General features: G+C 46.3%; 1 protein-coding gene across 2 annotated transcripts in view; it reads left to right on the forward strand.

The window, feature by feature from the left end:
* FRMD4A (FERM domain containing 4A) overlaps positions 1 to 16078 on the forward strand; it is a gene marked incomplete at its 5' end in the record, with an annotated part of 263087 nt that overhangs the window by 209709 nt on the left and 37300 nt on the right. For both annotated transcript variants that reach the window (XM_080917998.1, XM_080917997.1), the window contains 3 exons: positions 1305 to 1381; positions 6922 to 7060; positions 13085 to 13226. In XM_080917998.1, coding sequence (XP_080774124.1) covers positions 1305 to 1381; positions 6922 to 7060; positions 13085 to 13226 — 358 coding nt within the window. The remainder of the gene's footprint in view (positions 1 to 1304; positions 1382 to 6921; positions 7061 to 13084; positions 13227 to 16078) is intronic.

Genomic DNA, 16078 nt, shown 5'->3' on the forward strand with positions numbered 1-16078 from the left:
GGCTTCTGAGTAAAATGTGCTGTGGATGAAGAGGTGGCCCTTAAGTAGAAGTCACCAGCCACCCCTTGCCATTCCCGTTACCCATGCAGACGGGATCATTTAGAATTCCACAGAGGAGAGTGTGAGGCTGAAAGAATGCAGCCTCTCTAGAAACCAGTTTTAATTGCAGCCCAGTTTTTCTTGGGCGGTAAACATCCTGGGCCTGGAGAAGCCGGGCCTCAAGGAACACAGGGAAATGGGCTTTGTGTGTGAAAGGTGGCTTCTGCAATAGAACGGAATAAACCTAAAAAGCTGTGCCTATGCGGCCACACAAGGTAGACAAAGGGGGGGTCCCAGGAAAAGGCCAGACCCCGGCTTTACAAAGCAAACTCACATTCTAAGAGTATATCAGGAAATGAGAGCTTCGTGGATATAATAAATACAAACTTACTCGAGTACACAGAGCCTTAGAGCCCCTGGTAACATTCCCCAGACCGCTAAGGAACTTTCACTTTCATCCAGAAAAAGCCACCCTAGAACAATCGGAAGCGGCTCTAATTGCCTCTGAACCTCTAGATCAGCTTCTTTGGCTCCTGAGGTTCCTTGTCCCGTTAGTGGCACTGCACGGCTCCGTGTCCCCTCAGGACAGAACCCTTGCTTCCCCATCCCCCATTGTGCTTTAAAAAAGAAAAAAGGGATTACAAACACGCACTGTGATCATGACTTGCCTGCCCCCAACTATGGTCGCAAAGCCTCCGCCCTTCAGCGAGTGAGGATGTCTGAGGCTCTTACACATTAGCGGCAGGAAGTGGAGTCCCGAAGGGAGGCTGGGAATTTGAACGCCTTCCCATTTCAGCACTCGGAGGGAAAGGAAGCGCCGCTCAGCCCTCCGCGTGCACAGATGGCTACCGCTCCCTCCTGAGCGCCGCGTTCCCGGCTCCGAGCCTCCGAGCCTCTCCTCCCTCCTCTCAGCTCCCCGCCCCCACCTCCGCTCCCTCTCCTTGGAGGGAAAAGTCTGCAGAGCTGGGACTGGTCTTGGAGAATTCAACAAAGGCGGGAGCCAAAGGAGAACAAACTTGAAAAAGAACTTGCTTTGTGTCGGTTAAGGAACCTGCAGGGAAAATCCATACCTACTGGTTTGTGTGTGCGCGCGTTTCAAGCACTGGTCGTTGGCAGGCTCCCCGGAGGAAGCGCCAACAACTGTAAGGTTTCTTCTGCCTTGATAAGGGAACTCTCAGCTGTTGAAAGGTTAATCAGCAAAGAAGAGCCAGCGCGACCAGGGAACTTACTACTCCTGAATTTAAACTACGCTGTTTTCCGTCCAGATATTTCAATGGAGACAGTTGGAGAATCTGTATTTCAGGGAAAAGAAGTTTTCCGTGGAAGTTCATGACCCTCGAAGGTAAGCCTAAGAAACCCTTTTCTTTTGCGAGTGTGTGGTGTATTGTTTGTACATTGATGTTGTGTTGTTGTGATGGGTTATGTTCATGACCAGTGTGGGGTAAGGGGAGAAGGCGGTGAGTCTCGAAGGACAGAGTTCACATCACGGTATAAAGCTCTGTGATGAGAAATGCAAAAGTGTGTAAGTGTGTGTTTAGCAATTCTGTGACAATCTCAATCTGGCTACATGATATTCTCTCTCTGGTGTGTGTGTGTGTGTGTGTGTGTGTCAAAGCGGGGGAGAGAGAGATGCTGGAACAAACATTGTGACACTTTGGAAAAATGTTGAGTTACATGGGGACGTTCTCTCTTAACAGACAGGAGACCAAAGGCTTCCTTGCTAGAGCTGTTAAGCCTACTTCAGGACTTAGAGACTGAAGGGCATCTGTCAACCAAAGTGGTTAGGTTCATGTATTCTAGTCTGGGAGCTGGGACTATTTTTTATGTTAGTTTTGTGGGTGGCTATGAAATAAATGCAGTTTTTTTTTTTTTTTTTTCATTCTTCCTACATTGTCCCAGCCATTGTTCCAGAGAACACGAGTCTGAAAAACCTGTGTTCCAAGTTGGAGGTTGAACAACAAATAGGGTTCCAGTTTGGAATGCAGAGAGCCTGCAGGAAAGGAGTCTGGGCACCACCAACCCCATGCTTTTCCTCTGTCTGCTGGCGATGCCTACACCTAAGAATAAATGGCTGTGTGCAGGTCCAGATGCAGACTGGCAGAAAGTAGGCCTCAGAAGATACTAAATAGATCAGATGTAGTTGAGAAGCCAAAGTGGGTTCAGGTCCTGGAGACACCCAGCCCTGAGCTTAGGAGGAAGTGCAGGCAGCAAGCCCACCTTGCTGAGCACACAGACAAGCAGCCGTGCCCTCCAGAGACCTGGGGACTCAGGATGAGACACTGCCTGCAAGGAGAAGGCAGAGGTTTGTGCAGAAGCCCTTGTGCCTGCTGTGGCTGATAACCCGGCTGGCTTGTGCACCTCCTTGTAATCTACACAGAACAGCCTCCCTCCTGTAGACCAGAGTTTATCCCTGCCCCACAGTTACCATGAGACTAGCAACTAGAGAACAGAATGTTCTAGAATTTGAGTCTCTGCAGTCAGGTGCAGAGGGTAACATTAGGCAGAAGGATGACTTGTTTGCTGTTTCTCAGGACTCTGGGAGGCATTTCATGGTCTACAGACCCTCCTCCACAGAGCACAAACCATCTGCCAGGCCACAGAGGGGCAGGTGGGTGCCAAAAATAATAATCCAGCTGAGAAGAAACTCCTGCTATTTTTCCAGGTGAACTTATGTCAGACTAAGATTCACAGACAAATGAGTAAGTGTAAGAAGTGTAAGAAGGGTGAATGGAATTCTACCCCATGATCATGTACAGAAAGGGGACACCAGTGGGTCTGAGTGCAGGGAACAGAGGGAACGGGTTTACCCATGTATGTGTGTGTCTGTGTATGTCTGTGTGTGTAGTGTGTATGTAGTGTGTGTATGTAGTATGTGTCTGTGTATGTCTGTGTGTGTAGTGTGTATGTAGTGTGTGTATGTAGTATGTGTCTGTGTATGTCTGTGTGTGTAGTGTGTATGTAGTATGTGTCTGTGTATGTCTGTGTGTGTAGTGTGTATGTAGTGTGTGTATGTAGTATGTGTCTGTGTATGTCTGTGTATGTAGTGTGTGTCTGTGTATGTCTGTGTGTAGTGTGTATGTAGTGTGTGTATGTAGTGTGTGTGTGTAGTATGTGTGTGTAGTGTGTGTATAGTATGTATCTGTGTGTGTCTGTGTGTGTGTGTCATGTGTGTCTGCATGTGTGTGTATGTGAAGTGTGTGTATAATGTGTGTATGTAGTGTGTCTATGTATATATGTATGTGAAATATGTGTGTAGTGTGTATGTATGTATGTGTATATGTATGTGTCTTGTGTGTCTGTGTATTTGGTATGTGTGTAGTGTGTATATATATGTGTGTGGTATGTGTGTAGTGTGTATTTGAGTGTATCTATGTGTGTGTGGTGTGTGTGTTTGTGTCTATGTGTCCATATGTGTGTAGTGTGTCTGTGTGTGTAGTGTGTGTCTGTGTACATGTGTGTGTGTGTCACTGTGTGTGTGTGTCACTGTGTGTCTATGTGTGTCACTGTGTCTATAGTGTGAGTCTGTGTATGTGATATACACACACATGTGTTCCTTCTATATCTTTGATCTCATCAATGATATAATTACTAAATTCTTTTCTCTTTGCCAAGGTCTAGGAATATAGGAAAGACATTTAGCATCACATATTACCATATAGTGGGCTTTTGGCTTACTTAACAAAAGGGATCTATCTCATACATGTTTCGAGAACTTGTATGTTCTTCTACGGTAGATATGAAGGACTGAGTCAGCATCCTCTTCCATCAGGAACTGTTAACAGAGTTGGGGACACCAGCGAAGTCATTGACACTGGTTTCTACGCATACCTGTGCTCCCCAAATAGTTCCTTACTATGACTCAGGAAATAAATCAAGGCACAGAAATGGATTGTGGGTAGCTAGTATATGGTACAGGCAAGATTTGAACCCTTGAAGTCTGAGGCCAGAGCTCATGAGCCTTAGTTCCTCATGCATGCCTGACCCGGTGTACTGAGTGTCAAGTGGTACAGACCACAGTGCTGAATGATGTGGACACCAAAGGCTTCGCTAGTCATGTGACCTTCCTGAGGAGGAGAGATCTGAGCTGAAACCCACAGGGTTACTAGGATCAAAGCCAAGGGTGGGCCCTTAGGGGATATGAGCAACTGAAGAAATGAGTGTTTTATGTAGATGGAAAAGCCGTCTGAGCTCAGAGTATGACCCTCTTCCCCGAGGAAAAGCAGCCCTGAATCCACCAGGACAGAGACATCACTTGGGGCCAAGATAACTTTCTGGGTGCGATGGAGCAGATCTAACTGGAACATGTCTTTCTCTGTTGGTGGACTTTAGCCCCTCCCCATTGTCTCAGTTCTTAACTCCCTTTGTCTCGTCATCCTCCAGGCTTAGCAAACACTGATCCATTGCTGAGGTTTAGGTTAGGTAGACGTTGAGGCGGGACGAGCTGACAGGAGAGATGAGCAGAGGCGATAACGTCCTAATGGAGCAGGTGGAAAGCCGAGTATCTGATGTAGATGTTCCCATGAAACTGACTTCCCAGACCTGATGAACCACTTAAGCCTTCCTCACTCGTGTTACCTGGAGAGTTTGTAGGACTTGGATTTTACAACTCTCTCTACTTTACAAAAGTACATTTCAAGTTATTTTTTTCTACCTACTTTGAATTTCTGGGGCGGGGGGTCATTTACTAGGAGTTCAGATGGCCACAACTTGACTCCCCAAAGACCTATTTCAGTCTCCCCCCCCCCCATGAAGCTGTTTTACTCATGGATAATATTTTTTTTTCTCCCTTGACTTTTTATTTTTAACCAAACTGGGAGTTGGGGAGCGACCCAACCTGCCTAGGATCCAGTTTCTAATCACCAGATTTGAATTTCCCCTTAAATGAGGGTATGAAGAAGCCCCACAGTTTAATCTTTAGTTTATAGGATAGGATAATAAGACCAGCATTAAATTTCAAAGGAAAGCGAGGGGCGGAATGAATGCTGTTGTTCATAAGTCCTGATGAGGCTGCAGCTCTTACAACTTAGATATTTTCATCTCAAAGCCATTGATATGTCTTCTGACGCACAATCAAGATCCCCAGTTACACCCCAACCTCCCAGCACCTCCCTGATTCTCTTTTGGTATGCACAATGGTTTGTGAGTGGGGGCCACAGCACACAAGTGGGGGTGAGAGGTCCTCATCTTCCACCTTGTGTGAGACAGGATCTTGTTACAACTTATACATACCAGGCTAGGTGGCACAAAAGCCTTCAGGGATTCTTTTCTGGTCTTACAGATGTGTATGGAGTGCAACTTAATGGGGCCTCTGGAGATTCAAGTCCTCAAACTTTGTAGGATAAGTGCTTTGCACACTGAGCCATCTTCTCAGTCCTGCCCCACCCTCTCTCCCATCCCCCCGACACAAACACTTTAATTTGCTCTACGATTTTAAAACATTTAAAAATATCTAATCACGTCTATTGTGCATATATGTGTTGCCTTTGTAAGTGTGAGTATTTGCATGTGTGTGTACATGTGTGCATATGTATGTATGTTTATGTAGCAGAAGTCAGAAGACCACCTACAGGAGTCATTTCTCTCCTTATATCATGTGGTTCCAAAGGATCAAACTCAGGTCATCAGGTTTGGCAACAAGTCATCTCTGACCCAATTGATTTACTTGGTGTATCCCATAGACTATATTTCATGGATGCTGGGCATTGGCGGTGCACACCTTTAATCCCAGCACTTGCATGACACAGAGGCAGGCTGGTCTACAGAGTGAGTTTCAGGACAGCCAGGGAGGGGTACACAGAGAAACCCCTATTTCAGAGGAACAAAATGGAAACACAACAATAAAAAGAAGATACTTCACTGAGGATGTGGCCCTATAAACCTTTCATCCCCCAACAAAATACCATTCATGTTTTGAGACTGATGTTTCTCGTTTTTATTTTTAAACTCCACGTGCCTCTCTCTTGATTCCATATATACTCCAATTAGGATTGTAAGTGTATACAGAGTTTAGGGGCGTGGCTGGCTCCTCTTTCTCTGCCTTCCCTCTCCTGAGTCTTAAGTACCTCTATGCACTAGGATGAATTGGTAGTAAGTCAATCTGCTCTAAATTCTTCAGCGGGTGCATGCATTGCTACCCGCCCTAATGTTTTGGATTTAAGAATGAAAGCCATATATCAGTGGCCTTTTATTTTAATATGTCTTAAACAGCACAATAGCTGGGTACTTCCAAACCACTCTGAGGCTAACACACTCTCCACTCCGATATTCCTGAGTTATTACTTACTAAGACCTATCTTCATCTAGGCAGACACAGATGCAGGCCTGTAGCCCTTATGGGCGAGCACATGCACACCTACTGTGGAGTTTAGAGAGGATTAACTACTACCACTTCACTAGGAATGTATGTGTGCTGGGTAACTAGGCCTTTCAGGGGCCATCTATCTAGTTAGAATGGTGCAGGAAGTCCTGTCATGTAGGAAATGCTGTGGAAAGGAGGAATCACCCACCTTCCCCATCAGTAGCATCACCAGTTAATGAAGAACATTTAATAGCACTGTCAGAGTTTGTTCCTGACTCTCAGATTTGTCTTGGCTCCTTGCCAAGAGCTGAAGATCAAAAAGGACCATCAGGTGACCTACAATGACCTGTCGTGTCCCCGGGGGCTAAAGCTTGAAGAGTTAGTTTCAAGACACAGCCTGGCCATGTGAATCCTTCTGGGTCTATGTGCCTGGATGCTTGTGTTTCCGAGTGAGCTCCTCTGTTCCCTTCTTGTCAGTGAGCTCTCACTTAAAGTTATTTATTGAATGGCATTGCCCACCCTCCCCCCCCACACACACACTGTCACAGGGAACTGGATGAAGCGCGTGTTTCTTGCTTTTGCAGAGCTTCCGTGACCAGGAGGACCTTTGGGCACAGTGGCATTGCCGTGCACACGTGGTATGCATGTCCAGCTCTAATCAAGTCCATCTGGGCAATGGCGATCAGCCAACACCAGTTCTATCTGGACAGAAAGCAGAGTAAGGTAAGCCACCAAACTGTCCACCAGACTGCTAACTGGGCTGCGAGGCAGCAAGTTAGGGATGGACTTAGATGAGTAGGGGAGGAAGGAGGGGCTGTGCCCTTGGCTGGAGATGGATCTGGGTAAGGGCTTGCTTGCCTCTTAGGGCTGCAGGTTGGCGGAACGTCAGAAAATCTTCAAGAAGTCATGCTGGGCGCTACCTGGCAGGGCACAGCCCAGTCACCTGGCAGAGGTGCTCAAGCCTCAGGGACAACCCTTGGGAATTCAGAACATACTTTGGGGGCTCTAGAGACGCTCTTAGTAAGCTCTCACACCCTTGCTGCTGTTTAAACAGTGGTCTATTGTTTTCTTTGGGGTGGGGGTTGCAGATAACCATCCTCAACAAATAGACAGGACCAACCGCTTAGGGAAATTGCTGTGAAAAGCCCTTTGGGCTTTTCCAACTGCCAACTCTGCTTTTAAAAATGTAAAACTGGAAAAGTGAAAAAGAAAACAAAACAGAAGCAGCACCAGCTCCGACTCTCTCGTAGACCTGGAGCCCCCAGGCATTGGGAACCTGCCATCCCTGCTCCCAACTCTGCTTTTAGCCTGAACAGCCAGGGTGGGTGGGAGACCGGTCCACTTTTGGTTCACACAGGGCTTCCAGCAACACGTTGCCCTCTCTTCCTCCACCTGGCCTCCCCTCCCCCTTTTCCAGCGACCCTGCAGGCCACTCCCATTCAAGGTATCTCAGAAGAGGTTCTGGTGTGGATTTCACCATGAGCCTGCATTAGGATTCTACAGGCTTCAGGTCCTGGGAACACTGAGCAAGATCAGCCTTGACCCCTCTAGGGGCACCCACCAGGCACAAGAAGTTGCCTCCCTCTGTTCCCAGGGGCAGGTGGCATTTAATGGGTCAGGATGATTGCATTGGTACCCTGTTGGCTCTTTGTCCCCTTATTGTGGAGTTTCTTTTTCCTCTGGAGGGGAAAGCAGGAATTGAAAGTAAGATAAGTTACAACCAGTGAAAAGAAACTGGCAGAAATGACCACACACACACACACACACACACACACACACACACACACACTTCACTAGTTCACTTCCAATTCATGTCCTGTCCAGTCACAGCCATTATCCACTTTATAAAGTATTGAGTTTTCTTTTCTGACCCCTTCATTTGTGGTGACTGAGTCTGGAGGTGTTGTGTGGTGTTCTTGTGACTGGAAATCATGAGAGTATCCTGCACTTTTCTAGTGGTGGCGGGCCTTGGCACAAGCCTTTGAAGCTTGGTGAGATCAAAAGAAACAGGGCCACAGGGGTTTGACTCACAGTAGATGCTGAGACAGTGGGTGGGGGTTGGTGCCCTGCTCTCAGAGGTAGAGGTCAACACCCACAAACACTGATTTCAACGTGGCTTGGGCTTGCTTGCTGGTGAGTTATAATGGTTGGAAGGTGGAATGTTTCTCCTGAATCCTACTGTCAGTGACTCTTGAGGGTAGAATCCTATCCCACCCCATATTCTAATACCATAGTTTGCAATGGAGACAGGAAGTAGCCTATGTCACCCACGGTATAGTGCAATGTCAGCAGCCAGCTTGGGGTCCTCTTCCCTATGCTGAGGTTGGTTTTTTTTTTTTTTTTTTTTCCAGTTTCCTGAGTGTCTCAAGTAGTCTGTTCCTGGGGTTCTTTTTAAAAATGCTTATGAGAAAATGCCTTGGTTATCAGAATTGCAGTTAGCCAAGACAGATACAGTAGGTACAGCCCAGGAAGAAATGATCACCAATCTTTTTGTAACAGGAAGCATTATTATCTCCGAGGGCTGGAGAGACAGCTCAGTGGTTAAGAACACTGGCTGCTCTTTCAGAAGATCTGGGTTCAATTCCCAGCACCCACGTGGTACTTCATAACTACCTCTGACTCCAGTTCCAGGGGGTCTGACAATCTCACACAGACGTATATGCAGGTAATATCCAAATACACATAAAACAAAAATAAATTATTATATAGAGAGATCCAGCTATAGGAGGTAGCCCAAACATGTAATTCTAGCTCTTGAGAGGCAAAGACAGGGAGACTGCTTCTTCAGGGCTAGCCCGATCTATATAGAAAGTTCTAGATGAACTAAGGTTACCTAGTGAGACTCTGCCTTACAAAAACAAAAACACAAAAAAAAAAAAAAAATCCAAGGGCCAAAAGCATGAGGAAGCTCTTAGTTGTCCCTTTCTGTTTACTCTGAAGGACAAAAGAAAATAGCCAAATTCCCAGAGGAATAGAAATTTACATGGCGCAAGAGCCTTAGCTATGTATCGAGTAAGAAACATTTGCTTTCTTGTGGTTCTGGGAACCTAAGATATTATTGCTAAGCAAGTTCTCTACCACTGAACTTTGTTCTTAGCCCTGCATGCTGCTTGGGAGCCAGTTCTTTAACCTTACAGACAGGTGACGACCAGGCTCTTTGCTTAGACATCAGAGGACGATTTTCCAGCTCTGTGACCTAGGTAGGCATCTCATCACACGTGTGTTTGCTTTCTCTAATGAGAGAACAGAACAGGAACTTCCCAACCTGGATTAGTAGTTGACGAAATGACATGATGTTTGTGAAATTGCTTTAGGAGATATGGTTTATTTTAAGAAAATTGTGTTTTATTAATATCATGATTAAGCTAAGCCATCCCCCTGTCTGATGCTGCATCAAGTTTAAACTTTCTCAGAAGCCCCACCGTAAATCAGAGATGTCGAAACATTTGGTAGGAATTACATTGCAACACGGTTCATTTCTGGGATATGTCCTATCACCCATCTTTGGTGGGCACCATGGACTCTGCCAGTGAGTGTCAACAGGTCTGGGATGGAAAACTTCAGATATTTCTGGACAGGCAGTGTGGGCTGCATCCTGGCAAGGCTTCACATTCTACTGTATGGGGCCATGCCAACCATTCCTTTCTCTGAAGGGCTCCCAGCATAGTTCAGGCCTCCCAAGTGATGTTTATCAAGCCCAGAGAAACAAGTACTGTCTAGTGGTTTGAGTCAGCAAGAGCAGCAGCCAAGACAGCTCATGGACCTCCTACCTGACACCCAGTTACTCTTCTTCACAGTAATCTTCATAGTGCAAATCGTTTTAAAAGCCTCCCCTCTCTCTCTGTCTCTTCTTCTACATTTCTTTCTTCCCCTTCCTTCTGCTCCCTCTTTCTCCTTTAGCTCCCCAAACATGTACATGAAGGAAACATTCTACCTTCAAAGGCAGAAAGGGGGAAGTGGGTTCCCTGCAGTGCACTGAGTATGGGAAGCTCTGCAGACACGAGTTATAATTGATCCTTTATATCTGCTGATACTAAAGATCAGAAATGCTGTCATAAGGATCCAGTACCTTTGCATCCTAGAACCAAAGAAGATCTTATAGACTTCAGGAGAAAGTCGTTGAAAGCTCACATTGTTCAGAGTAACTAATGGATGCTTTTCCTCTGACCTCAGAACAGTATGCTCTGGAGTTAATGTGCAGATGTCTTTCCTCCTTAATCTTTTATTTTTTTTATCTTTCTTCATCCAGTCTGTCATTTATTCCTTCTAAAATAAACAACAGAACACATTAAGGCTTACTCACCAAACGTCAGCAGCACATGAGTGGCCATTTGGGATGTTTAGGGACTCTGGGGCTGACCCAGAGACCTTACTATGGAAGAAGAAAATCTCCAGGGAGTTTTGGGTCATTGTGATAGGCCCATTCCAGAAAGTTCTTAAAGTTACCAGAATCTAAACTATCTTAGAAAAAGACTATCTGTGGTTGCTGCTTTTGTATTTTGGCTTTCTGCCATTGAGGCTGATATATAAGGTGGCAGGGTGAACAGGGGGATGGGGAGGTGGGTAGGGGGCTCATCTGAGGATTTCCATGTGATTAATGGGATCCTTAAAACGTAAGGTAGAGCTATCAATTTAACCCCATTCTTACATCCAGATTCTAATTTATCCCATTCCTATTACAATGACCCTGACATAGAGAATCTGGCACAATCCTCATCCCAACTCTGCGACATGGCTTTAAGATCCCCATGGTATGAACAGGCATCTGAGGATTAGAGAGGTCAAGGGTCAGAGTCTACCAGTGACCGACCAAGAGGAGCTCCTGGGTCTTTGTCACGGTGCTACATGGGTTTGATGAGTTGCTGCTCTATCATTGTTTAAGTCTTGGTACGGAACAGTGCTGAAAGAGAAGTAATGGATTGTGCTTGCTCTACTTGTCTGAAGGATAAAGCACAGCCAGATGGGTGCTGTAGATACGTGGAGTCCACGTGAAATAGAAAGCCCTTCCTGCTTCCTGCTACAGTCAAAGGGCTGCCAAGCCTGGCAGCCGGGTTTGTTTATGAACAAGGGGGCCCTAACCTGAGGAAGTCGACCAGATTCTAAATGTTAGAAAGAGGAGACCCAAGTCAAAGCACCAATGCTGGAGAAGGAGGGGAGAAGGAAGACAGTTCACATCGGGTGAACAACTCAAAAGCAAAACGTCTAGGGGCTTCTTGTGGCCGGAAGTCGCTGTCATCTACCAGGACAGGCAACAACAGGCCAGAGGAAGGGCGAGGCCTTAAGGGCCCAGATAGCCTCTGTGGGACAAATAACAGGCCCTGAGCAAAGGCGGAAGCCTGTAAATCAGGAAGAGGGGACAGTGGTGTGCAGGCCTCACCAAGGCTGTCAGAATCTGTCTGGAGCCTTGTGGGTGTGGAAAGACCTGCTCTCAGACAGCAGCCACCCACTGAGCTCCCCCACTCCACCACAGAGGGCCAGGGTGTGCTTAGACTATCACTTGTAATGGCTTTCGTGATGTGTATGGTATCATAAAGGCATCCATTTCTAAAATAACAGCGACAAATTGCAGAATGCCAAATAATGACTGCAGAAAGAAAATACAGTTCATTTCCATATTAGAAAAGGTATAACTCAAGCAGATGGCCTTCCTGGGGAAAAAAAAATCACCTTTAGGGATGGAATGGTAAACTAGAAAGCAAAAGTGGGTTCTCTTTATCAGCTATGACTATCAGCCCAGCAGGGTCAGTTGATCTACATACAACATGGAGTGGATTCATACAACAATATGAAGACTTTAGAGTCTTCTTATATTTAATCAATGAAAATTGAAGCAAGTCTTGTGACAGATGCTGTTGGCAGGACCCGAGTATCCCAGAGGATTCTATATTGTAGGGTGCCAGTATTCCATCATCTAAACTTTCTCTGGTCACATGAGTAATAACTTAAGATGCTGAATAATATCTACATTTATTATTTCATAATTTGTTTCATAAATCCCATCTGTCATTCATAAAGCTAGAAATTCATTTACTCCTCCTTGTTTAAGCATAAAATAAGTATAGTCACAACTATATGTGTGCATGTATGTGCATGCATATGCGTGTATGTGTGTGCGTGCATGTGTATTTGTGTGTGTGCATCTGTGTTTATGTGTGTGTGCATGTGTGTGTATGTACATCCGTATGTGTATATGTGTACGCATGCATGTTTTGCTAGGGCTTGAGCCTAGAATCTTGTACTATACCTCTTTATTCTGCTTTTTTATGTTGAGAATGGGTATCTCACTAAGTCTCCAGAGCTGGCTTTGAACTTGTTCTTTAGCCCAGGCAATCTGTAAATGTGTTATCTCCCTGCCTCAGCTCCTCCAAGTAACTAGGATTCCCGGCCTTGACACTCTTCTTCATTTGTTGCTTTGTCAAGCAGAGAAGAAAGGAGGGGGGAGGGAGGACAGAATTAGAGAGGGGAGGGAATGCCCTCCACACAGCTTGTCTCCTTTGACCCCAGCCTATCCCTCTGTAGTAGGTGGCAACTTCCTGGCTTTTAGGAACAATCAGGCTCACTGAGATTCAGTGCCTTTCCCAGAGGTATAGACTACAAAGACCACACTCTTCCCGATAAGCTCTAGAGCCCGTGGTATCATGGGCTGAGAACTCCAGTTTGTGTGACTTATGAGCCCCCTAAATTCAGAATTACAAGTAGGCGAGTATTTTCTCTTCCTTCCATAACCTGTGCGCCTTCATTTTCCAGTCCAAGATCCATGCGGCACGGAGTCTGAGCGAGATCGCCATTGACCTAACAGAAACAGGGACACTAAAGACCTCAAAGCTGGCCAACATGGGGAGCAAAGGGAAGATCATCAGTGGCAGCAGTGGGAGCCTGCTGTCTTCAGGTAGGACCTGAGCCTGAGACACCTTCCACAGAGCGGCTTCCTTCCTATAGGGGGGAGGGGAGGGGGAGGAGGAGGCACCAGGCACGGAAGTCATTGAGTATGCCGTGCAGAAGCTGGCTTTAGTTCTCAAACCAAAGAAAAGTTTCCCAAGGTATCAGAAGGGGCAGAGGGAGATCCATGGAACTTCAGTGTGGGACAAACTGTCAGAGACTCTAAGGGCACTTATGGGTGGGTTTTTTTGTTTTTTGTTTTTTCTTTCAATGCTGACTGATGTAATCATTAACTATCATCCCGAGTGTCAACTCCAAAGGCAGAGAGAGCAGGGTTTTTTTGTGTGCCCTTAAAAGGGAGGTTTATCCTGGTCAAGAACAGAGGTAAGGGTCAAGCTGCTACATTCTGCTTCCAAGGAGATATCTGGGACTTTACAGGGTAAATGAGTAAAGGAGAGACTTGCTGTCACAAAGGTATGGCCCTGTCATCATCTGGTTCCACTCCCTAATTCTTCCACCCTGCTCTGTGTGACATGTCTGACTGTCCTGGAACTCACTCTGTAAGCCAGGCTGGCCTCAAACTCATAGAGATCCACCTGTCCTTGCCTCCTGAGTGCTGGCTGGGATCAAAAGTGTTGGCCACCACACCCAGCTCTCCGCCATCTATGTTTCTGAGCATCAGGCAGGTCATTCCGGCATTAAAGGAGGTCCAGATCAAATTCATCTTGGCTTCAAGAGTGGAGATCAAGGAAGTAGTTCATTGGTAGAGAACTTGCTTAGTTAGCATCCTCAAGGCTCCAGATTCAACCCCCAGCCTCCGAATCAGTCAAAGGGTGAGGGAATGCTGTCGTTTGCTTAAATGACAAGACAGGCCTGGGTTTATGAGGTCAGAGGGAGAGAAAGACAAAGATGATTTGTGAGCCAAATGTGACTAGCTAACGCCTAAAGCTGTCTGTCTGAACCCTGATGAACGTAGACTGTGTTTCTGTCCCTGTGTTAAAACATTGTGACCAAACGCAACAAGGAGAGAAAGGAAGCGTTAATTTCATCTTACACTGCTAGTGAACTGTCCATCACTGAGGGAAGTCAGAGTGAGAGTCCAAGGCAGGAACCGAAACAGGACACGGAGGAGCACGGATGACTGTTCTGCTGTCCTAGGTTACTATTCAACGAGTTTTCTTACACAGCCCAGCCCCATCTGCCTAGGGATGGTACCAGCTACAGTGGAGGGAGCTCTCCCACACCAGTTACCAGTCAACACAATCCCACACAGACATGGCCCCAAGCTAATCTCATCTGGGCAGTCCTAAACTGAAGACCCTGGCAGATGACGCTGGGCTATGTCAAGTTGACAGATTAAAGTTAACTAGGACAAGAGCCGTGTCACCATGCCTCTGACCTATGAAATAAGTCTTTTCCTCCTGTCCTTTTCCAGGGCCAGTTCTAGAACTATATACAGTGCCTGCAAACAACTGTAACAGCAAGAAGGGGAAAAACAGAGGAGGAAGATGAACTGACCTGAGTTAGTTTCCGGGCTGGTGCTGCCCACTTATAGTCAGCCATTGAAGCTGAAAGAGCTCAGGACAGGAGAATGCCCTGGAGTGAGGCGTGGACTTGTGATAGAGCGGGCAGGGTGTGACTCCGATCTCCACGTTAGACGTCTTATGACCCAGTGATATGTTTACATGCTTGCGGGCTTTATAATATGGCCTGTTGCATACTGTTTGTCTTTTAAAAACTGTCAAAATTAGATTTGCTTCAGGATCAGTCTCTGCCAGATCTCCATGATGTTGAGTTCGACTCTTAACTCTGCCCTGGCCTGTAGTTCTTTGAAGCTGTTTCATACAAAAGGTGTGCCCAATGGCCGCTGCTTCGGAGGCTTAGAGGGTTTGCAAGGAAGACTGTAAAAAAATGTGGTCTTCCTGTATCAAGGCAAGAGCATTCAAAGCCTAAGGGTCTATTCAGAGTTACAGCCGCTCTCATCCTAAATGGGCAAAGCAGAACCAAAGGCAACACTTTGTCTTTTAGGCACAGCATGAGATGATGTTCATGGTTCCTGTGAATCCCAGTCTAAGGCAGAAGCCTGGCTCCATATCCTACCAGGCTCCTTATCTACTAACTGAGAGTTTAGCCTTTCCCTACCCTGGACTCTTCCAGCAGAGGGCCAGAGGAGTACAATATGGCACCACCATGTTGCTCATCTCACAAGGTCCTGCAAATCTTCATGAGCCCAAGAATGAGTTTCTATTTCTACTTCTACATACTTTCTATTTCTAGTTCCCAGTCACTCTGCTGCTGGTTGGTTCAGGGACTGTGTTCTGAAGGCCACTCTTCTTGCTGAAAAAGAGATTAAAGTGGACACGTGGCTAAAGATAATGAAACCCAGGCTTCTCTGCTTTGAGCCTCTGACCTGGTCCACCTTTCTTAGCCCCTCATCTCTCTGAGGTGAGCTCTAAGGGTACCAAGGCAGATGCCTGTCAGAAGCTGTAGATGAAGTCCCTAAGCTGAGACTGACCCCATCTAACCACCAGGAATACCACCTGAGCATCTTTGAAGCCAGAGTGCGATCCATTTCTACACTGCAGTCAGATTGGCATTAATCATCAATCCAGTGGGCTAAAAGATAAGTCACAAGGAAATCTTCTGCTGGATCCATGCCTACATGTAATGTGTGAGCATCTCTCTCTCAAGATGCTGAAGTGACTTTCAAATGTTATAGCAGGGCCCGGGAAAGGCGTTCAGAAACCGAGGGGAGCAGCTAAGGCCACTTGCAGGCTGTAACAGTCGGTAGCTTCCAGACACTCAGCCCTTTCTGACATTGCTATATACGAAGAACTGTGGAAGGCATAGAAAGTCCCGCGA

Source organism: Micromys minutus (assembly GCF_963924665.1).
Source record: "Micromys minutus genome assembly, chromosome: 6".
NCBI lineage: Eukaryota > Metazoa > Chordata > Mammalia > Rodentia > Muridae > Micromys > Micromys minutus.